This window comes from Homalodisca vitripennis, chromosome 4 (genome assembly GCF_021130785.1).
Source record: "Homalodisca vitripennis isolate AUS2020 chromosome 4, UT_GWSS_2.1, whole genome shotgun sequence".
Taxonomy (NCBI): Eukaryota; Metazoa; Arthropoda; class Insecta; order Hemiptera; family Cicadellidae; genus Homalodisca; species Homalodisca vitripennis.
In genome coordinates this window covers 33,738,387-33,764,256 of record NC_060210.1, presented here as the reverse complement: position 1 = coordinate 33,764,256, position 25,870 = coordinate 33,738,387, and the positions used below count along the sequence as shown (strand labels likewise).

Sequence of the window (25,870 nt, the reverse complement as noted above, 5' to 3'; positions counted from 1 at the left end):
AAAAATACACGTTTTTCAGTAGCTTACTCGAACTGAAAATTTTCTAAAGTTGTTTAGCGCAAATATTAAAAATAATAATCCAGTTGTTTGCTTGTACAAAGACGAGCAGTATCAGCAGATGACACAGCCAGGATATTGGATAGCTGTGTACAAAACAACCCCCTCATCACCACCTGCTAGCTCTCGCTCGCCAGCGCCCACGCGCCGCACTGGTCAAGTGGTATTTCATTGATATTTCTACGTGAATTGCTTCATTCAACCAGAAGAGGCTATTGTGATCAAAACTCTGGTTGTCAGTTACACTTTTATAGTATTTCTCTGATTGGAGGATCTTGTTCGCAGACTATTTCTAAGTACAATCAGGAACTCAGGAATCTAAAATAACAAAAAACCAAATAGGTAGCAAATGGGTTTTTGGAATTAAATTTTAGCTGTTTCTGAGTATCTTAAAAAAATGTTAATTTTATACAATTTGTTTGCATGATTTTGAATTAGGTATATGTTTTACTCGGAATTTTCACTAAATAGGTAACAATTAATAAAAGCTATGCTCACGTAGTGATAGTAACATTGAAAAACGCATTAATTCAGTAAAAAAATGTATAATTCTTTCAACACACTTTATGCTAGAGGCTTAATTATTATTATATTAATTTATTATCTTTACATTACATGGTATTACTATCTAAAATGTATTTGCATAACTTTGAAACCTTCATTCAGAATGGAGTGTGGAATTGATTTAACTCGATTCTTTGTTTTTCACGTAATAGTTGTTATTTCAGTTAACAATAACAGATTAAAATGTGTACCCGGTGAAAACATTTAATTATCAAACATAACGTCACGTTCTCAAGGATGGTTTTCATTTACACCCTTACGTAGTACATTCCAAGCTATCATTAACATCTTAACATAATGTTCTTATATCTAAACAATATAACCGTAAATATCTCTAACAATTATAGAATTTATTTGAAACGGGGAGGGAGTAAAGGATCTTTAAAATATAATATTTAATATCTATTAAATGAACACAATAAATACCGAACAATTGCTGCATTAGGGCATTGTTCTAAGTTATCAATACGTATTTATTGCAAATTTTGAAATTGAATAAATTATAGTTCTTTGTGGTGTTAGGCATTTTTAAGTTAAAATTGCAATTTTATTTTTTTTACGTTCTTTGCCTCTAAATTGAATTTTGGAAACATTTCCTGGCAAGAATGAAACCGTAACAAATTATGTGAAGGAATTTCTCATAACTGCTATCGATGGTTATAATTGCCTAACAAAGACACTAATGAACTTTTTGGACAAAGGATAAATTTTCATATAAGGGTTTCCGAAAACAACCAAGATTACGAAGATACGAGCACTCCGTTGGACGTGACCTACTAAAACAATTATGAGGTAATATGATGGAGCCCTATGATATTTTTCAAACATTAGTAGACATATATCCTCGTAAAGACAATATAATGTATGCATATGCTTAAAAAGACTACTTCGGTCAAAAAGTATATACTTCCGTCGCTTGTGTTCTCCTTCCGGTACAAGGGTAAGAGTGTGATATCCCTTTGTGTTCCAAAAATTTCATACACAAAGTCAAGGGAGCCAACCAGTTTCAAGTACCGTATGTGCAAACATTCTCTCCTTTGTTCATTGATGTGGGTTATATAACATAATTTAAATAGTATTTTCAATGTATTACATGGTTTTAATTCATCACTGGTTCAATATGCAGTAAAAATTATATAGTAACTTCGTCTTTGCAATATGCATTACACTAATGATCAAGCACTGTATATTTAATATACTCTATAAAATATAAATATAAATAAATGTTTCTGCCTCTTTGGTGAACTTCAGCTGAAAGTGCTAACTGCTGTTTGTGTCAGTTGAGTTAAAATTACATTTCGTAAATATTATAATTATTTCCCGAATCCTCAAAAATATCAATTTTCGCATTATACAAACTTTTGATGAATTATACCCAGGAACCTGCCCTAGTTCACCTGCCATCAGTGAATGCCATATCAAAACCCGTTGAGTAGTTTAGAAAATATTGATGCACAAACAGACCAACAGAAAAGCGACTTTCATTTATACTATTAATTGATTCTTTGTTAAGATTTAACAATGTGACTCATACATTCAAGCCACACAATGTAATTTTTGTCCAGACATCAACAACATGTTTTGGATAGATTCAATATATTTGGTAGATTAACCCTATTGCGTCATGGGTTATAAATTTTCTTTTTTACTATAAACCGAAACGTAAAAAACTGAAACGTACTATAATCAAGCCATACATAAAACAAATCAACCATTCTAGGTCACGGAAAGCCCTAGTGACATTTACATGATCCGGCTGTTTGGGCAAGTTGGGTTAGTGTCATTCTGTGTTCTCAACTCTATAATGAGGAGCTTATTGTTCTTGTTAACTGACGTAAATGTTAATGAGGTTCACGTGGATGGAGGGTTGCTTATCGACTTGAGGTCGATATAAAATTAGAACATCGTTTTTCTAATCAATGGGACTTTTGTCACACGTTTGTTTTTAATCATTAAAAATAATCCTCTGTTTACTTATGTTGTTTAAATCTCATTCATTATAAGGCTTAAAAATATGTACTAGTATAGTAAAATATATCTAATAAATGTCCGTTTGAAGTAATTGCTCTTACATTTTCAAATCTAATTGTAATAAACAGAAGAATACGATACTAATTTACCTTTAATAACAATTTCTTACTCCCCGACTATATAAAGCCATATAAATAAATACATTGTCTTCCAATCAGAAATTTAATTCTACGAAGTTTTTCGTAACATATTATATTTAAGGTTTTAAGTATTAAAATACGAAAGGTTGTATTATAAAATTATTAAACAGCAATCTACTGTTATTATTACAAAACTGTAACATTTCAATTGAAAATAGATATTGAAACTTTTACTGCTACTCTGATTTACGTCTGACTTAAATAATATTTTCTTATTCCAGTATTTTACAATTGGAAAAGTATTGGTGTATCAACAGCAGTGAAGAGTTAAAATATGTATGCACTCAATGTCTACGCTCTCCTCGATGACATGACACACACGCACACACTCATTATATACTGATGGAGTCTGAAAATGTAAAATGTAGGCTAACCTAACTTGGACAGTTTATTATAAGTTTTACGAAGTGCTACGTATAATTGCTGGTAAAGTAAACAGTAGTTGAGATATAGAAAAGTAACATCAGTATTAGATTTCAATATTAACTTTCGAAGAAATGTCTCATCCCTTAAATAAATAACTACAAATATTTAGTGAAAAACGGTTCTGATATAGTTGGTTATCACAAAAAATTTGTTCAATTTGGTTTTGTCAGAGAATTGGTTCTGTTTCTATAAATGAAGCATATAATACTTTTCAATAAACTTACCATAAAAACTGTGTGGATAGTTTTCTGGTTTACTATCTTTAAAATCCTTAAACCAAAACATTTTAAGGAATTCAGCACTTCAGTTGCGGCCTTTAGAATATACTTATTGGACTGTTTATAGTAGGTCCTCGGGATAGTTATCCAATTATTTACCGTAGGTGTAGTGGATTAAAGGTCAGGTAATATAGGATCCACCATCAGTGGAGTTTTGGCGAGTGGGTGGCTTGCAAGGTTAGGAAGATCACTTTAGACCACCAATCCTAAGGACAGTGTAATTGAAGCAAGTTGATAGGCTCGATTATTGTGCAGTAACTGTTTCAGCCACTGAAAAAGGTCATTGACTAGACCCAAGAGACTAGCATGAAGAGCCATTCGACCAACCAATGGCCAACAATCGTCATGCCCAACATCAAACAGCATATTCCGGAGACTCGAGTCAAGTAGAGCCAAGCCCCATCTACTTGTAGGATACTCACTTAACTTTCTCGTTGTAAAACATGAAAGCGTTAATTGTAAACTCTGATTTAGAAATAACAACGAAAGTAAAAATCCTATTCATATAAATTACTTCTACAAGATCTATACAATTTAAAATAATATATACTTTATATATGTATAACTTGCTTAATTCCAATATTGTATTTACAAACTATGTGTGCCTCAATACTATTCTAATTGAAGTAATAACTATCTTTCTTAGAGAACGTTAACATTTCTTAAACTATCTACATTATATTGATTAGTTTAATTATCTGTTAATTACTAGTAAACCTTTCATTGTATTACAGTGTTTAAAACATATTAAATATTACTTAAATAACATATTTGATCCAACGCTATATTTTGTACGTTTCATTTTCAGTATTAACTAGCATACATTAACAATCAAATTGTTAGTTTATAAACAAGTGTTTATATATATATATATATATATATATATATATATATATATATATATATATATATATATATCAGACCTGAACAGATCGTGAAATACGTGAAGATATTAAGGATTCTGATTGAAAGTAGTAAGATGTAAAGATTGATGTATCTGTCGCTGTCTAAATAGCTAGTATCCCTGTTTAAATTATTTTGAAAGGAAAGCCAACAAATTTGAAATATTTATTTTATCACCACGTTTTCACTAACTTCACGAGCATGAATCAATGTTGCACAACACGCTCGTTACATTATACTTATACTCGTACTCTTGCCCTTACGTGTCTACTAAAGTGAGTATTTGTGTTAAAGTAACGAACAACTAAATCAACTTTAACTGGACGTAGTAAAGTAACTTAACAAAAAGTAACTTTAATATGAAGTGTAAGATGACTCAGTGGGCTGTGTAGGGACAGCCAGGTGATCGGCAATCGAAGGGGCGAGGTGGCAGCGCACACTGTACTGAAGTATTCACGTGGGACAATCCTCTCCGCTTCTCCTGTTCCTGTGAATAAATTATTCTCATTAAATATTTAAATCTCTCTTAATTTTCAAATGTATTTAACTTACTCCCTAATGCTAATAAATATATTCACTTAACAGGATAATTCTGCATTAGTTATTATTAAAACTGTATTATTAAAAATGAATAGTAATGGAAGTACTGTTTACACTTTTTTTTAATTTAGAAGTTCTTTGATCGATTTCTAGTACGGTGTATTTACTTCTATTTTAGAGAATGAATATCAGTATAATAATAATTTTCAAAACTTATTTTCTCATAGTTTGAACGTAAAAACTGTTCGGATTAAGTTTGCCTACTTCAAACGATGATCCGACGATGTTTGTATGTCTATCTCTAAGGATGGTTTACGTCAGTTCATATTGCTGTACACTTTTTCTCAATAACTATTAGCAACTAGTACTTAGAGTAAATCAATCGATAATCATATAATCATCTAATCAATTATTAAAAGTGATTATACCAGCTTCATTGGCACCCTTCCTTGGCTAAATAAAGAACATTTATTCCTTATTTAGCCAAGGAATAAATATAGAGACTGGACAGAGACGGACTGGCTATAGTTGCATATGCAGATCATGCACAGCTGTTACTGAAGGGGATTATGACCAATACCAAAGTTTACGGCTAGCTGCAAATGTTTCACCTGGACTGCACGAAAGAATTTACGAGATAAAATTGGATTTCGTAGAAATTAATAAATATTTTGAAGGAATCGCATATCTGAACATTCAAGAGCATCATTCCTTGGAGTTGCAAGCAAGAGGATATGATACTAAAACATTTCTTGAAGCTCTAAACAGTTATATGTATGGATATGTGATGTGTCAATCAAGAGTAATCGATGGTAACTAGTGAAATTATACTTTGAATGGAAGAAAACTGTTGGATAGGAGGAGGAAAATTGGAAAGCCCCTGCGTTCAAAGGAAAGGATTCCTGACATTCAAGGAGTCCTGACTGGTATAATCGATTATCAAATTAATTACAACAAATCTTAAGAGTAATATAAAAAGAAAGACAATTCACTACACAACATAAAGTGAAAATGCTATCAGTATTTGAAGGTATAGTCTACTCAAGATGCATATAATACTGTATGGCAACTCAAAGAGTGTCTGAGGCTCAAATTGTTAAGACCTGTTGATACCAGTGTACGATACGATTTCACAGGGTTTGCCTTGAGTCTACGGATAGCGAAATCCAATGTATGCATGTTTGTCTGCATTATGAAAATACAACGATTAATATCTGCACGAGTGCGGATACGTAACACATCAGAATAATAAAAACCAGCCAAAGCAGAATACGGTAAAAGAACCAACCACGCAATAAAACTACAAAAAACAAAATTCTTTGAAAAAGTTGCATACTATTACTAAAAGATAATATAAGAAACCTTGGGAAGGAAAACAACTCTAGCTAAGAACAATGAGCATCAATGAGCTATTTATTCAGCTCCACGAGTATATCTATAAGAAAATCAAATAGAAGCTAAATTTGAATACTTGTGAATACAACTTTGCTAAATGAAGCATCAAATTTTACGTTAAACGTCAATGTGCAGAGAGAGGACAAGTTTCAAAAACATTATCTTTCTGACTATAAGTATTAAAATTTAGGAATAATATTTAAATAATTTGGGGCCCTATTTCACTTATTTACTGCAGAAAATTCTACTGTATACAAAAGAATAGTACTTGGTGAGTTCAATGGCAATTTTATGAATTGAATTAGTATTTTGTATTATGTGCATGTATCATAAAAATAGTGCTTGAAAAAACTGTCTATGCTATAGCCTGAGTCATTAGTGATATATTGTTAGCTACTGTATGTCCATATTACATTTATAAAACATTATTTTTGTTGTAATACTACTTTTTTACCAGTATAGTAACCTATTCAGAAAGTTTTTTTAATAATAGCAAAAACGTGGACCTAGAGGTCCTAAAAGTTTTAATGTATTAGAGTTTAAAGCTATGTAATGTATACACACTAGATTTTATGGTTAAAATTTGCCTCTCTCAACGAGAATAATTTTAATTTTAAGATATAAACTAATAAAATTCACTATTATTGTAGGACTTGAATAACTATGTAGGTACAGCATACATCAGCTTTTACAAATATGAGAATATACAGCCCTCTACTGATACCATGTAGTATGTCTAGTGGTCAAAATACATAATTTTGAAAAATTAAATTATACCTCCTTCTTGAAATTTATTAAGTTAACAATTGAAAAAGCGATTCTGATATGAGAGAAAACCTTCATTCATTTTCGTTTAATGCCACGAGGCAACCCAATATTTATTTTTACCGTAGAGTTCAACAAAAATAAATGACACGCGAAAAACAATTGTGTTAATTAGTCAAATAAATCCAGTATCAGGTCAGTCCCAAACTGACAAGCGCCAATCAAGTGTACATCAGCAATTCAATGAGTGAGCTGCTGCGGCCGCAGATCTGCAGTGCATCATGGGGGATACGTCAGCATTGTATCGGTCACCAGTCCCTATTGTTCTTTATTTCCCTTCACAGACATTACACTAAATACTCACTTCTTTACTTTGGACTAACACTTCGCTGAAACACGGATATAAAAATTACATATTGAGTCTTTTTATTCTATAAGCATGGTTATATGTATAGGTTTATACAACATTTCCTTTAAGAACTTTTGGATATGATTATTCTTACAAAACAAAAACGTTTCTTTCAAGGCACATCCTTAATGCGAATTTGGCACCTGCATGTGTTAACACGTTTTAGAATTAAAACATAACATATCATGGCATACACCGAAAATTCAAGTATTCACAAATGGTGTACTAAGTAACTTGTTATTATATAAAATTAATATAACCACAAGTTCTTATTTCAAAATGTTGAGGATATTATACACTTAAATAACGCGAGTGTTTTATACATATTATGTGTTTAAAATCGATTGAGGGGGAACGGAGAATCCGTAAAAATTTAAAAAGTTTTCTAACCAAATTAATTCTAGAGAATAGTTTTAAAATGATTTTAAATGGATTTTTAAGTAAATCATGAGCTTAAATCCCATAGATCTTAGGTTTTTCCAATACAAACATATTGCATCAAATAAACTTGCTACGACTCTATTCAAATGTTGGCTGTCTGCTGAATTTTTTAAAATTATTTTTTCGGTTTTTCAATACCTCTGGTTCTTGAAGAAATTCATACATAAAAGATTAAGTGTTACGTCAATCATAAAGTATATTAGCTTTTGCCTTTTAAATATTATACCTTCAACCATTTTGTAAGATTGACAGTGTATATGCATGTCGATACTACGAGTTACAGGTAGGAAAAAACAAACAAAAGAAACGTCGTCACACAAAATAGACTTAACTTCATGAAAGAACTGATATCTATCGTTTTTAAAATAGACTAAATATTAAAAACGATAGATATTATCGTTTTTATGCTCAATTTCATGTGAGATTGTGATGAAACAAATATCATTCTTATTCTTTTGTGAAGTTTATAATTATAATTTTATAATTTGACAATTTGGTTTCGTATGTAAGCAAAATACATTAACAATTCATATAGATGAATAAGTCAGAGATGATGACCAAGTAAAAGAGGAATTCACTAAACATGATGAGAATATGACAATCTTTGTTTGAAATTTATTATTGATGATGGCTGATTTAAAAGGATAGCATTTTCCATAGTAAAATGATACAAGAATAGAATACTGAGTTTCAAGAATTGAAACCTTTCCTCTTCTTCAGATTTCAAAATACTCAATACATATAAAAGCAAACCCAAATTAATATACACTGATGGACGATAAAAACACAATCGTCTTTGTAGATATGGAAAAATTGCAAATATAGCGTAAATTTTATTTTCCTTTGGTTTTTAGTGATGTGTAACATTTGATTTATTGTTAGAATGACAATACTCGTATGCATTTTATTTTACGTATTCCCATTCTTACACTGGAGAGTAAATGATTATTTAAACAGCATATCAGATTTCCGAACGTTGCATGTTGTTTTTGATGCATCTTCATTTTAAAAAAATGTTTGTAATTTTAGTAATGAAAATGCTATTGATAACGAATTTTAAATTACAAAAAAGTTCAACTGAAAGTAACACAACGAACTCTTTATTTGTAACATGTATTTATGTATATTTTAGTGCCATCTACCCATTTATTATCACAGTAGCGTATGTAGAAAATTATTTCGGTGGGACTGATACACTAGGTGGTTTAGAAAATATCAAATCCTCCAAAAACAGGGGTTGGAAAACTTCACCCTGGAAATTGCCAAGTTTTAAGACTTCATAAATGCGTTTTAGCTTAAAAAGAACTACTGAGTGAAATTTTAATGTTTGCTTTTGAAAAGCTTAGTGGAGGAGGTTTGATCCCCTGAGTCCTCCTCCCTTTATATACACCCATGTCTTACCATTTGGAGGTAAGAATTAATCTGGCTTATCTTCTTATTTTCAAGTACAATAACATCTACAATATAAAGTACAGCTCTGCACTCTAGTGGCGTTTGCTGTAACTACCGAGTGTTCAACACCAAGCATGTGCTGCTTTCTCTGTTCATTGATCGTTGTTTTCATCTTCGGATGCGCTGTCTAGGAGTGGTTACAAGAACTACAACAACTTTTCTACTTTTACAGTGTTGTATGCAGATTTGACAGCACATTACAAGTACTACATAGGCCCTTACAAAGTTAGTAAATTGTGCTATATATTATAATTGCAGTTAATAATCTATGCTAATTCACTAAAAATACAACTATTCCTAAATACTGTATTTCTTTAATACTGTATTTACTGTACCTAGTATTTTCTACTTGCATATACTACAGCCTAACAAAACTGGTATAGGAATTTGCCATAATAGAATTGACTTGAAAACTTCCCAGGTTAAGTGTTAGAGAAGGCTTCTTAGCTCTAACTTCGCCTGGTAAAATAAGACATTCTTAATTTACTTAATTAATACTTGCCAAAAATAGCGATGGTTTAAAAGACAACGTTTTTGCTATAAATAAGACATAACAGTGATAAATAGTTTTCTATTAATCTGAACATATAAAAGACGCTCATAACTGGTTTTTGAGCGCTCTTGTTGATAACTATTGTATAAGTACAAATGTTGAAGAAGATTGCTAAGCACAAAGTCTTCTTACACACTACACATCGAGATATAACGATATCGACAATAAGCATTAATCAAAATAACGGTGCAAATTAAAATACATTTGCAAATGTGTCTATACGTGTATTTACAAAAGTGTATAGAGAAGCGCAAAACGTAACTATGAGAAATTAGAGAAATAAACGTTGCTGAAGCGAGTAAGATACTTACAGAGACCGACTCAGGAGCTAGCGAGATCGAGAAAAGTTGTGCTGGGACATCGCCTGCTCCTCTGCTTCCTAGCAAGCAACTCAAGACTACGTAAGATCGCCAAACACACAGGCTATATACAAGGCTCACTAGCAGATCCAATCAAGCTTCTCAACATTGAATAATCAAGCTGTTTATTTGAGATGTAAAGAAATCACTCACACATTTCTTGACATTCATTTTGTGAACACATAAATTTTTTGTTTTTGGTCATTTTTATATTTATATCCTAATATCTTGGTTGGTTCTGCCAATGAAAAAACAGTGCTTAACAAGCTTTTCTAGGAAAAATGTATTTTCTTATAAAGAAATGTCCTATTTAAAGAATTCAGTGCTTCTAGAATGGTAGTGATATCTTAACAAATTGCAGTTTTCTGAAAAAACAGACTTTTTAAAAATACATAAACGCTATAAATAAGAGTAAAGGATTACAACCCAGTGGTGCAAACCATACCTGGAGGTAACAGAATAAATCTGAAATTGAATCAATTAGAAGATCTAATTCAAATTTAAACTACTACACAGGTTAGTATGTTCTTTTACGAATATTTTTACTAATATGAATTTTTGGGAAGGAGGTTATATCCCCTCACCTCACCTCCTTAGTTACACCACTGCAAAAACCAATTTAATCTATTATTTCTTTAAACACATTGTGTGTGTAATAAAGTTACAAAATAACACTGTTTTGTGGTAAAAAATACTATATCTCCACCAAACACATGTAATAATTAAAATTATCATTATATTGGTGGAAGCACATAATCATGCACATGCAGTGTTGAAACTAGTACTAGGAATAGACTGAAATAGAAAAAGGAGTGTAATATTAGTAAACACCATATAATTTAGAATTAATATTAATACGCACTACTTTTATATTGTTCAACGTACCAGTTAAGTTGAAAAAATGAAGTAACGCCAATAATAAAACTATACTGTGTGCTAACAAGTTATAAGCTAACTAAATATTTTCAGGTATTGAGTAGTGGCTATTGATTAGTAATTTAAAAAAGAAACAGCTCTACAGGATTAAATAATTTAAAAAAAAACGTATTAACAGTATCGCCTATACATCAAGAATCTTTATTATACAACAAAGAAATTTATTGCCCGAATGTTTTAAAACTGTATTTATTACTATTAACACGCTGTATTGTTATTTGGCTACAATATTTGTTAGCGACAAACGATATTGTTGGGTACATTCAAACAATCTTTTTATCTCCTAAAATAAAATGTTTAGATTTTCATGTTTCTCCGATGACACACATCGCAAAGTTGCACAATATTGGTGATTAATAAATGAAATAGGCGTGTGAGAAATCCCTTACTATATAGTACCTTTGATTGTATTAGTTTCACAAGAGATACTCATCCAATGCTATAAACTGAGACATGGCAAAAATGAGCGCGTGGACTGCCATCTGTGGAGTGAAAGGCTAAGGTAGTAAATCATACAGTGTAGCAATCAAAGGTACGTGACGCTGCCCTAACGTCTGTTTTTAGAACTAACTGAAGTAATCACCCGAACTCAGCATACCTCGCGCTTAGTGATGTATCTCCTGTGCAACTAATTCGTTCAAAGATATTACATATATGCTACATTTTATATTTACAGACAATGTTTACTAGACTTAAGTATAAACTGAAAAATTAACTGTCGTATCCCTGAAATTTTTAGGCTATCAGCAGTGTAAAGTGAAGTGCTTCATACGATGATCTCAATATTTACATAATAACATAATGTATTTGTAATTACCTGCCGAAGTAGAGTGAGGCCGCGTTTAGCCGCGGTGTGGTAGCGCTGGCTCAGAGAGGCCTCGGACCCCTTCACCCTCGGTATGTGACCCGTGTACCCGGCTATGGGTGGGAATTCGGGAGTTATGTGCGCTTCTGTAACAAATATTCGTCAGTCATTACTCTTCCATTTCATTTCATCAATTCGTGGTGAGATTGAGCTTGTAAATCGCGTTAGACTTATAGTCGTAGCGTTGTTGTAGTTTAAGAATGTATTTTAAGGAATTTTGAGTTCTTTTTGGGAGTATATAACTGTTATTAAGGACCCGAAAAGACCATCTTAAAACATGTTTAGAAAGCGTGTCGTTTTCTATCTTTCTGTGCAATAACTCTAGATAAAAAAGGACACTTGGAACTTGGAGAATAGTCCTTTGTTTTTGACGATGGGAGGTTTGACTGGATAATAGGATTTCGGACATTTGCCATCGTTCTGGTTACAAAAAGTATAACACAGCGTTTCGAGGATTGGAATCTATCCTCTTCGTCAGGTATAGGAGGTATCTTTATACCAATTAAAGAAACCTCAACCAACAAAATTCGTATACACACCGTGACACTAAGGTCTAGGACCAAAACATACGGCTGGAAGCTGCTTGCCTTTACCCCTTTCTCCTCCACAACATCGCCTTCCTGTCCTATTGTTTCAGATGACACGACGCGGTGCTAAAGAAAGAGCCGACATCGGTTTTCGTGTTAGTATCCCATTTCTATCCTACCAGTGTGATGTGTGATTGTGTTTCTCGTACTCGTGACTTAAAGTAAAAGTAAAGAAAAGATGTCTTATTTTACTAGGCGAAGTTAGGGCTAAGAAATCCTCTCTAACACTTAACCTGGGGACCGACGGCTTAATGGTGACTTCCAAACCACCACCAATGGCCGGGTAGGCGGACTTCTTGGAAGGACAGGATCACTCAGCGGTGGTCACCCATCTCACCACGCTCGCAAAGCAGCAGCCACGCTCGACGTTGCTTCATCCGGTTATCTTGCGTTAACAGTTGTACCATTGCGTTACACTACGCCATTGCACGTGATTTGTGTTCGGGACTTGCATTCCCTGCAGTAACAACGCCTGGACTAGACTCCAAGGAGCTTTAAGGTATGTTTGAACCCATTTTTTTCCCTTCTTTTCTTCTTTCTGGTCTTTAATTTTATGTGTACTAATACCTCTCCCACCTGACGAAGAGGATAGATTCCAATCCTCGAAACGTTGTGTAATACTTTTTGTACCCATAACGATGACAAATGTGTGAAATCCTTTTGATGCATAGGTTCCTTTTTGTTCAAGGAAGAAACCTATTGATTTGTGGGGTCAAAAGGTCAAAGAGCTTTCGTTATGTTATGTCAAATTCGTTGTATTGGTTTAATTTTACTTAAAGGTCGTTTACTAATGTTTTAATTTGAAGTAAGATAACTAAGCCACAAGAATGGTCAAACTTTGTGATTATAATGAACGTATAGTAAGCGTCCAGATTCGTAACTTGGTATGGATATTAACTACCTTTAAATTGATTTACAGGTTTTCCCACTTGATCACATGCATTTCAGTGTTGGAATTTAAATAGATAGACTAGTAAGTCATTATTAGGACAATAGAACGTTACATAGAAGAAAATATAACTTCAGTCAAACTGTTGCATACAGTTGAGACTGGCAAAAGCAACAGTTTTATACTATTTTCCATCTCAAAATGGTTGCTTTTACATTTTCTTAGAATAAGCATGTAAAGGCTTTACACTAAAAAACAATTATATGTAATAGAAAATAAAGAACTCCGTTGGAGAATATAAAATTTGTTTGTTAATGTTATACACTGGTAGAATACAGATAAAGTGGGTTTTAAACCATATTTGATACTATGTTATTTATAGCAATAAATTGTAAGGCAAGCACATATAATACTGAAAGTGCAATAATTTATGCTTATATCGTATTTATTATCATGTGGTTTTTAGAAATTGTGTGAGAAAGGCTGTATCATAATCACAATACTGTACTATGTGAAACTACTCACTAATGTCTACCTTGGAACTTGTTGTGTTGGCAGTACTGATCCAGTGAGGTCTTCACTTGGTCACGAGCCCTTATGCTAACCAGGCGGGGGGCGCTGCGACTCCGTGCCCTCAGGGGCGTCTCTAGGGCCCGACGGCTGGCTTCCTGAGACATGCGCCGCGAGAAGTCGTCAACGCTCGCGTCCGCTGCTCGCCGGAATGACGTCCCGTAGCGGAAGTGCATCCCAGGAATATAGCCTTCAAAATTTATCAGTAAATTTATTATTCAAATTAGTTAAGAGGCGACTCTATAAAACCTACCTTGTGTTTTCTCTCATAAGAACAATGTTAAACCTCATGACTTGTATCCCATTATTGTTTATCGTACTGTTAAGAGAGATATTACGTTCTAAAGATATAATTAAAACGCATGGAAACGGTGTACGTTTTGAATATTTAAACGATTAAGTACGAACAACTTTGGGGTGTTTTCTTAAGAAGTAATAGATATGCATGTTAATTTTATATTTATAACGAGACATCCGCTCTCGTAATTCTACAAAATAACGTCGTAAAAGCACATAAGGTTTAACAGTGTTCTCATAGAGCTACAGTCGATATGGCCGTCAGTTCAGCCGGCTTGAATATGTTGTGAAAATCAGGCAGGCAATACATCGACCTGAGAAACAATAACACTTAGATCATCTCATTTACAAATCGTATCTGTTTGAAAGCATCTCCTGCCATCATCAAGCAAATACTCCAATGCAAACCAGAAACGTCCATCACCATCAGATAAAACCACCTTTGGATCATATTTTATTATAATATTTTATGAAATCTTTAAGCTATTTTGTATAAAAAATGAAAAATACTCATACACTGTGTTAATTATAAAATGTTCATTTTCACTCTAACATTCATTCACAGTCAAATTTAAAATGTCACACATTCGCTGGAACACAAGACCCAGCCTTTCCAGACATCATATATATCCCAGCGGCTCATCATAAACTCATCAACAGAGTAAAACTCTTTTTTTTACCTTCTGATGTAGCTTTTTGATTTATCTGACACCAACTTGTTGCATGAAACGTTAAGACAGCATCAATCTGAAACTGTAGAATTCTAAAGTTGTCCCTGCCCCTGGTGTCATAATGGCGAACGTCCCCATCACGTATTAGGGAGCACCCTAATCTACAGATATGATCACTTCATAAAAATAGAAGTAGTCATAAAACCTAACCCCCAACAGTTTGCCTGCATGACTCTCTGTAATTAAGCTTACCAATAGTCTGAAGAAACGATTTATCTTGATTTTGGCACAAATTCTCCATAATTTCACTCCATACGCTAAATGAAAATGGATGAGGCCAAAGTTGGTAATATTTTTTTTATAATTATTAGGGTCCAGAGTTTTGCTACGTGGCGCAGTACATAATTATACGCCTGAGGAAACGCAGGTCAGTTCTCCATCAAGAAACATCCCTAGAATCTTTTTGAGCTCACCAGAAGAATACCATTCAGAGAGACAGCTAATTCCTCTGTATGTTCATTTTTTAGAAGGTATAAGCTTAAGACACTTGATTTCGAATATTTTTTATCAAGTTCAGTTCAGTGAAATACTGGACGCACGAATACAGTTCCATAAATGCAGTGATTTCCAAATTATTTATGATTTGTTTTTAAAAAAGTAAAACAGATTGCCGTGTCGTCAGTATATTGAATCAGTTTTTCTTGTTAATCGAATTCAATCTACAGACAAAAATCAGGAATAAAAGAGGCCCAAGAATAGAGCCCTGGGGGACACTATGAGGTATCTTAATTTTGTTTGAGACAGTGTTTGAGATCTCCACGCACTGACCTCGATCCTCCAACTAAGAAGTAAGCCATGGGTGTGGGAGTCCCCGGATGCCACATAACAGAATTAACTGTTACTAGATTGGATAAAACTAAATCAAAGACTAGAAAATCCTAATCCAATTTAATAAAAATAATTAGAATGTTATTTCAACAGATTATTATTTTTATTTCAGGTAATTAATTTGATTGCTATATTGTTGGTGAGTTGATCAATTACCCGTGTATCCCAGGATGTAGCGACGGCACCGGTTCGAGGAGTCTATCTTGAGGTCTCTGGTCTGACCCTTGGCGTGTTCTATGACGGAGAATTGGCCGTTGGTGAGCATGGCCTGCAGAGGGTCGGCCTGGCGGTACTGGTCGGCGACATGGCGCTTCAGCACCCCTCGGTCACTCAGGTCCTGTACAGGCATATTGCGAATAATCTACAAGTACTAACATTCCACAAACCAAGACTACTTTAACACACTGTATTCTTACTATTAGGTTTCTCTTATAAAAAGAAAAGAAAAGGGAACCCGATCCTCTTTTAAGCCTTATTCTACCCGTCCTCATGTGCCACTGGCCTCTGCAAGGACCTTATCAAACAGAACAATGGGGAAAGTCGATTCAGTAGAAGGTCGACTGTATTGACGTGATAAAAAGTGCAACGGTTACAGACAGGTTTTGAACCTGCGTTATTTCTATCTCATACCCAAAGTCCAACGACTATCCAACGACGTAAAGTTCGGCTATCGCCACTAAAGCATGGCAATATAATATGTAATTCCGTGCATAACTTCTGATGACGTAGTAGGCATTTTCATAATAATTGGTCTCTTGATTTGATTAACATACCATCATACCAAGAGTGAGCTTAGCAAACAAAGCTAGACTCCGACTTTGTGTTTGAATTATTTTAACACGTAACAGACACTATATCTTGTAAAGCTTTTAATTCTTAAAATTGCCAATAATAAACTCAATTACTGGTTGGTTGAAATAAAAACTATTTATTAAAAACTGAGTTTTATCCAGAGATATTTGATCAGCTTAAAGAATATTAACTTACCACTTACTACTACTTACTTGCTTACTTATTAGCTTATTATTATTAGCTTTTGCATATTCATGTACGGCTTTAATGTAGAAATACTGCTATAAGTCTAGTATATGCATCATTTTTATAGGATCGCCATACCAGTGGCGTAACAGAAGGTTTTACTCTGAACCTAGATAGAGTTTTCTTACTGAGTAAAAACACACCTATAATAACAATATTATATTCAGGAAGACCATTAAAATAATGGTAGCTACTTAAATCGTATTTAAATTAATGTCAGTGACAAAGTAGACAACAGAACTGATGTTGGTGGCAAAATATTTATATTATAATCTATTATGATACTGCACAAATAACAGCTGTTTTTTTTTTTATTTAATTTGGTCCAAGTGATTTGTTTTCTTTCTTTGTAACAGAGATCTGAACAATCAGTTAGCACACAATTCCAAGTCTTTTCAGAGCGTTAGCTTCAAAGATTTGTATTGTTTTAGTGTGAAAATACAGCTGTTTTATGTGTAAATTTGACAGTATTACTATATTGAGTTATTATGTTATACAAATATATGTCATAAAATGTGTAAGTTTAATTTTGTTTCACGCATGATAAAACCCGTTGTTCACCAAACGGAAAAAATGTACGACCCTTAGACGTATTTTCGATCTCGACTTCTCCTGGTTTGTAAAACACAATTGCACATCGAAAACTAATTTGTATATTATTTTCTTGACAACACTTTGGCAAATGAATTATCTCCTCCCATTAGCCAATAACATTTTTGAAGAAGTATTGTTATGATTTTTTATTGTTTAGATATTTTTTGTATATGGTTATTATTTTGAATGTCGATGCTCTGAATTTAGTGAGATTGAGTGATGAGAAGGCCACTCCCTGAGTGGTGATTGCTACAGCCCAAACTGATCGATCCGATCAAAAGCCGTAGAATAATTAATTAAAAAGGCACTTGTTTAATAATATCATCAATATGTCGAATGTTTCTTTGCTGAATTAAGCTGTTTCAAATAATGGTATTCAAAGATGTTTCAGTAAACTATAACATTTCACGTGAAACATGTTTCAGTAACATTTCGTAAAAGGTTCTGCGTTAAACTGAGTTACTGATATCAACGTACTGAACCGTAAACATTCCCATTGTTGAACAAAACAGCTGATTTACTTCCTTGAAAACTGAGGAAACGTTCTCAGATGACTAAACATGCAACATTGTTTATTTATCATAGACTGAAGGTTAAGAACGAAATAAATAGTAAATGTTAGTATTTTTATAAATCGTACTATGCCTTTTTAGCTATGTTCCGACTATTTTGTATGTATTTCTCCAACAATAAATTACTCAAATAACCTAATTAATAATAGCATTAATTTACGTTTAAACTTGGAAATAGTAAAAATTGTTATTGTTTAAAGTGTCTCATTTAATTCATGAAATATCAGGCAAACTTTTGAACCTCTAATTTCAAAAAAACGAACACTAGAATTTTAGATGTTATGTATCCATAACAAAAACAATTCTTAGTATAGTTTTTAATCGATTTTAATGTTAACTAACAAAAGAGGTTTTCTCAATTAATTTGTCTTATGACTACATGAAATATTAAAACGTGTTGTTATCATTACCCGTGTAACTTACTCCATACATTGTAACATAGTTTTTCCATGTTTCGGGATATCTTTTAATGAGGCCCAAAAACTGTTGAAGACACGCAATATTTTACAATATGTACCTAGAATATAACTGGAATGAATGACGTTTTTTTTAATTATTACATAATTAATAAAAGTTTTATATAAACATTGTCTTAAAAGATAATTTACTAAAAACAAATCCCTTAAGTTAACTGTCATTAATTTAAAGTAAATGCCATTCACTGAATCTGTTAGTCAAGGATACTTGTATAATGCAAACAGAGGTTGATTAGAAACTTTTCTGCCTATGGGCTATCGCGATTCGCCGTTCCTCCCCAAACTGATGCCCGCCGTATCGTCTTCCTCAGCCTTCTAATTGTTATATAGAAAAATTCGAAGATTTATCATCAAACGTTAAAATCTGTTGCAATCTGAAACTTTCAATTGTTGTGCTATTTATTAAAAAAAGTAATGAAAAGGCAATAGTAAATTTATTACACAAAAGTACCAACCATGTTTCATCTGTCAAACTCTATGCGACTCAATCCCGATATAGGCGCGCTGCATATTCTCTTTTAAAAGTCAAAGCCACCAATAATGTCACTACAGTTACATAAGATGCCATTACTCCGTTGTGCGTAAACCGTGCATTACTCAGTTGCTGCTGCCGTTCATATGGGTTTTAAAGATCTTTGTTTTACAAATGTTTGGATATTATCTTATATATATATATATATATATATATATATATATATATATATATATATATATATACATATATATATAAATGAATGTGTGTGTGTGTTTGTCCTTTATAGACTCAGAAACTATTTGACCGATCATTATGAAAATTGTATGTATATATATTTTTCACGTAGAAGGTTTATATGCTATGCCCATTGATGTAACTCACCACCAGGAGGCGCTGAAAAATATATAACTTATCAAAGCGCCTGCACATTGTAAACTACAATTACGAGATAGTTTTGTATAATAACCACACACTATGTGAAGGCGCTAAGTTTTTATGGATATTTGTTTTTCAAACGAATTTCTGTTTGGCCTTATAGCTAGAATGTTAGACCACTTTATTATTAAGTACATGTACGTGTACAATGGCTATAAACATACGCTTTTGGCAGATTTTCTTGATAGTGTCAACAAGGTAAACTCTACATCGGCGTTGACAATATAATTCACTTGAACCTGAAGTGCTCATACACGATCAAAGCTTACAAAAAGCGTGCGAAGCCGCGGGGAAAAGCTAGTTGTATTATAAAATAACTTAATTCGACGGTGAACTCTTTTTTTTTTAAACAAATTGTTATATCCTAATCATGTTAGGCCTTAAAACCCTGAATAGCAGTAGAATACATATAATGTGAAACTAACCGCAATTATTATAACGTAGTAGTTCATGTAAATTGATATTAAAAAATACCCAATTCAACCCAGATCATATCTAGAAACAGTACTGTACATTTTATAAGCTTCTTTCTTATTCGATTTTATTAATTTAAAAACAATCACTCCAATGATAATTAAATGTTATTTATAAGACGCTAGTTACGTAACTGTAACCATTTTTATTTCAGTTATATGGATCTAACGATGTTTTATTTAAAACGAAAGAACTCACACAAATACAATTTTACTATTATTAAAGTTTTTTTTTAAATTAACCAAACATTTGTATTGGTTTATTTGTGAAAAACTCGTAATTGTTAATTACATAACCAGCATTCTGTCACAGTGCACCATTTCTACATCTGCTGTCACATTTTATTGAAGCTACGAAACTGCTGACGAAAACATTCATTAATTATCAAGAATTTAAAATTCTATATGAATATTAGTAGATCCCACATTTTTTGTTCTATATTCCGTTATGATTAACAATATCGTTTTAATATACTTTTTAAACATTGTTTTTTAGTTTATATATCTTTCTGAAGTTTCTCCACCACGATTTGGGGCCTGCAGAAATCTGTGACCCTGGGCTATAGCCCTTAATGGCCATGAGCAAATCCTGACCTGGCTGTAAGAAATTCACATTTTATTTGTAGACGTTTTAATTCAGGCCTGGTTACAAACCTGCCTAAATATTTCCTAGTTTAAATGCCTGTTATACCTCGTTGAGTAATCAATAAATATTTTGTACATGTTTGTCTTCAGGAAATTTAGTTTAAAGGACTATGGCTTTACAAAGAAAAATACACTTATCCGAACCAAAAACTAATTGTACCATCTTTAATGTAAAACCTCTCAATTAGGAGCCACTCGTAATTTAAGATATATAGTGCTTATGAAGTCTCATAATTTAGTACAACTGTGCGAAACATAATTCTATCAAGAGTGATATATCGTAGTACGCTGAATGATAATAAAAACCTTTATTTGGGAATGTGTCTTTAGCTTAATTTTAATCGTTTTCGGTCATGACTCATTCCATTCTTTTGGCATAAGTAGTGGACAGGTGGTCTATAACATCCTGTATACTTTTTAGAGATACTTTGTATAACTTTTAAAATTATAAATATATTACCAAATATTAATTTTGAAATGTCACAAATCTTATTTTGTTTTCAATATTAAGATGATTCAAAAATTATATTTTCACAACAAAACGAGAATTACAAGTAAATTACGTTATCGAATTACAGCAGTTTTCTTAAATTTTATAGTCTGCGTCCATGAATTTTAGACATCTAATCCTAGTGTAATGGTCAGTAATATTGTTCTCTTCTACAGATTTTCTTTTCACTACAAAATGTACTTAAAATATACAATATGTTATTGGCAACGGGTCAGTTTTTAACTATGTTAATTATGCCACAATTTATCGAGGTTCTTCGCTTTTTGCTACCTAAACTTAAATATGACGTCTATATATAGTCATCTGAGTTGCTATTGACATTTTTTTCATCGGTCAGAGAAATACATCGGTCTTCACAGTTTTCGATAATCTATACATACTATGTTAATATACAAAATGAGATAAGTATTCAACGGTGACTTACTTTCATGATCTCCTGGGTGTTGGCACCATATCGCTTCCCTATCCTAAACTTGAGGGTCGGGCAATGGCCAGTGTATCTGTAACACACACACACAACATTGGTTTACAACTGGTGGCGTCTATAAGTTATCAGAGCTCTACATTAGGTAAAGTTCACATGACCTTGGCAGACAGTAATCTACAAGGCTGTATGTTTTGATCAGAACACATATACGTGACACTCCCACAGTCTTGTCGGGCTTTTTCCTCATTGTAATAAGGAAACTAACATTATAAACAGCGTATTATTATCTATGGAATTTATAACTGGTGGACTAAATTTGTTTCATAAGGTAACTATATGATTCTCATAAATAGTTTTATTTATATGTAGCAAGCAACAAACTTCTAACTGGATAATTTGCGTACTGACTTATTTAACATCGTTTTAACTTTTATTTACTTAGGTAATTCAAACACGCACTCATCACGTTTCTAATAATCTGATTCATTAATAGATTCCATGAAAAATTATGAGCCCCTCAATAAATAAAGAATTATTGAGAATAGATTATAATTAGATACTAATCTTGTTTAGCTTTACACTACAAGTTGCGGAATCTCCTTGATAGGCGAGGGAAAAGAGAAAGACACCATATACTGCAGCACGCGACGGTTTATACCAGCAGAAATGCCTTAGTCGATACTTTTATTCTTGTTTCTCTTAACTTCTGCACGAAAAGTGCTCTTTGTGTTTGAAAAAGAGTTAAACCCTAAATCACCACTGAATGTTACCAATCTCCGTTTTATGTATGTTTTATATTTATTAACTACTCGGTTTTAGAGTTATTAATTCATCATATGCTCCATCCATAAATGGCCATCTTACATTAGAAGGCCATAACATCATACACAACTCAATTACTGTTTATAAATGTTTACATTTTGTCATTGTAATGTCAAAGGAAACGTGCTCCGCAAAGCATTTGAGTTGGCAAGAACAGTATTGATTTACAAAAGCACTAATTCCTGTTAAACGACTTTTTAAATTATTATATTTTTATAACCGAAAACAGCCTAATTTAATTTTAATAATGATTAAACAAGTCCTTACCCAACGGAACTGAACCCTATTTTTCACTTACTATAACGTGCAGTTTGACTGTTTAGTGAAAAAAACCTTGCATCATATGAGGATTGAGTGGCAGACAATTTGTCTGGTAAAGCTAGTTTTGTTCTTTATAACATAGATAACGCTAATATATTAAACCTTTTTCTATAATTTACTATATTAACTTAATTCAAAATTAAATTTTTTGTTATTTCAGAAGATACTCGATTTAAGTTAACAACTATTTAATGGTTTCTGCTACGTAATTATAATCACTGTTTCCTTCGTTTGCCGTTAGACAGCGTTTAACCACAATCAAACATGATACAAAGATACCATTCTCAAAGATTGATACATAATCAAAGTAACTACAACGCATATCCCGTACAATCTGTATTGATATATTTCGTATTTAGCCGTTTCTACCCCACATGTATTAACTGAACTAACATATTATATTACAGAATATAAAACACCTCTAATATTATCTGCAAAGGAAGTGCTGTTAGTGGACCCGTCTTTACTGAAATTAAATAGTCTTTTATCGTTTATACAATTTTATGACATTAAAAGTTGTTTGAAAGGTATTTGGTTTTCCGATCAAATTTGTTAGTTTAATTATTTAAACACATAAGTGACAGAAACGGCCAGATACAAATAAATCATAAAAAGTAAGAGCTCTTTGGAGTAGTGATAACATTCATCTCTTATTATGTGACTTATAATTATATGAATAAATAAGACTACATACATCTCGATCTCCAATCCCATTTTTTAAATAGATAATTAGGTTGGGGAGGAGGAGGAGGTTTCCTTGTCTAATTAAAAAAACACAAGGAGCCCGAAATGATAAAAATAACTTTATTAATGTGTATAACCAGCAATGGACAAAATGGACCAAGTATTCGTATCCTAAAGCGGCCATTCCATATAAAAAGCATTACGTGTACTCAGCTCGAGGTACCTGACATCCATAGCCCACTAATTGCTGTCTTGTTCATCTTTATAGAATTCACACTATATGCAGTAATCATTGCCCTAATCATTGCCACATGTTTTTATTTCGCACGCCTAATTAATTTCATTGTGACAAAAGTTCTAATTTGTTAAATTTTTTAACCCGTACCAAACAAGATAAAAAAGTGGGAAATTGACACTCAGTGCGAGGACTCAACTTGCCCCTGTGTCCATATGGCTACACTAGGTTATAACGAGTTAAACCATTGATACACTAGCTAGTTTAATCTGTGTCAGCTAAGATAATAAAGTGGGAAACTGACACTCAGTGCGAGGACTCAACTTGTCCCTGTGTCCATATGGCTACACTAGGTTATTACGAGTTAAACAATTGATACACTAGCTAGGTTAACCTGTGTCATCTAAGATAATAAAGTGATAAATGAACACTCCGTGCGAGTACCCATATTGTCCCCGTGTCCAGATGGTTAAACTAGGTTGTACGGTTTAAGTACTCAACTTGTTCCCGTGTCCAGATGGTTAAACTAGGTTGTACGGTTTAAGTACTCAACTTGTCCCCGTGTCCAGATAATTAAACTAGGTTCTTACGAGTTAAACAATTGATACACTAGCTAGGTTAACCTGTGTCAGCTAAGATAATAAAGTGAGAAATTGACACAGTGCGAGGACTCAACTTGTCCCCGTGTCCATATGGCTAAACTAGGATGTTACGAGTTAAACAATTGATACACTGGCTAGGTTAACCTGTGTCAGCTAAGATAATAAAGTGAGAAATTGACACTCAGTGCGAGGACTCAACTTGTTCCCGTGTCCAGATGGTTAAACTAGGTTCTTACGAGTTAAACAATTGATACACTAGCTAGGTTAACCTGTGTCAGCTAAGATAATAAAGTGAGAAATTGACACAGTGCGAGGACTCAACTTGTCCCTGTGTCCATATGGCTAAACTAGGATGTTACGAGTTAAACAATTGATACATTAGCTAGGTTAACCTGTGTCAGCTAAGATAATAAAGTGATAAATGAACACTCATATTGTCCCCGTGTCCAGATGGTTAAACTAGGTTGTACGGTTTAAGTACTCAACTTGTCCCCGTGTCCAGATGGTTAAACTAGGTTGTACGGTTTAAGTACTCAACTTGTCCCCGTGTCCAGATGGTTAAACTAGGTTGTACGGTTTAAGTACTCAACTTGTCCCCGTGTCCAGATGGTTAAACTAGGTTGTACGGTTTAAGTACTCAACTTGTCCCCGTGTCCAGATGGTTAAACTAGGTTGTACGGTTTAAGTACTCAACTTGTTCCCGTGTCCAGATGGTTAAACTAGGTTGTACGGTTTAAGTACTCAACTTGTCCCCGTGTCCAGATGGTTAAACTAGGTTGTACGGTTTAAGTACTCAACTTGTCCCCGTGTCCAGATGGTTAAACTAGGTTGTACGGTTTAAGTACTCAACTTGTCCCCGTGTCCAGATGGTTAAACTAGGTTGTACGGTTTAAGTACTCAACTTGTCCCCGTGTCCAGATGGTTAAACTAGGTTGTACGGTTTAAGTACTCAACTTATTCCCGTGTCCATGTGTACACTGGGCTGTTACGGGTTAATGTTTAATTGGTTATTTGGTTCTAAAAAATGGTGTTTGAAAGATATGCCTGCATTTAATTACATATTAAAAAAATTTACTAGTTTCTGGAATAATGTTCCTAAACCCACCTTCCAGCTAGATTTTGTAGCCGTGTGATCTAATTGAGCAATATTATTACGTCTAGAACATATCTAGAATACATTATTTACAAAATTGGTGTTAAGTATTATTGCATTAAATAACTTGTTTTTTTATTGCCTAATATGAAAAGGCTACTTTTATTGAACAATAATTATGTATATATTTTTTGGGGCAATTTATACTCTATATTTGCCTTTATTTTACTAAACTGTATATACTACATTAATTCTAGATCTCTTTCTGCGGGCCTAGTGCCTACAATACCATTCCTTACTGGATTAAAATATTCACGTACAGTGACAGACCAATGAACCATTGTTTCACGAATCAGCTGTTTACTGTACACTCACCAACCAATCACAACGGTTGACTTATCAATTGCCCACCTTGCAAGCGTAGGCACGCTTGCTCATTATACTCTCGGTC

General features: G+C 33.1%; 1 protein-coding gene across 1 annotated transcript in view; it reads right to left on the bottom strand.

Moving 5' to 3' along the window:
• Positions 1–4,413: 4,413 nt before the first annotated feature.
• The window catches only part of LOC124359146 (protein FAM166B-like), a 78,117-nt gene continuing 56,660 nt past the window's right edge, over positions 4,414–25,870 (bottom strand). The window contains exons 2-7 of the mRNA XM_046811637.1: positions 21,660–21,735; positions 16,173–16,353; positions 14,126–14,350; positions 12,067–12,200; positions 10,266–10,333; positions 4,414–4,886 (exon numbers count right to left, since the gene is read on the bottom strand). Of these exons, the coding sequence (XP_046667593.1) occupies positions 10,283–10,333; positions 12,067–12,200; positions 14,126–14,350; positions 16,173–16,353; positions 21,660–21,735 (667 nt within the window). The 3' untranslated portion in view covers positions 4,414–4,886; positions 10,266–10,282. The remainder of the gene's footprint in view (positions 4,887–10,265; positions 10,334–12,066; positions 12,201–14,125; positions 14,351–16,172; positions 16,354–21,659; positions 21,736–25,870) is intronic.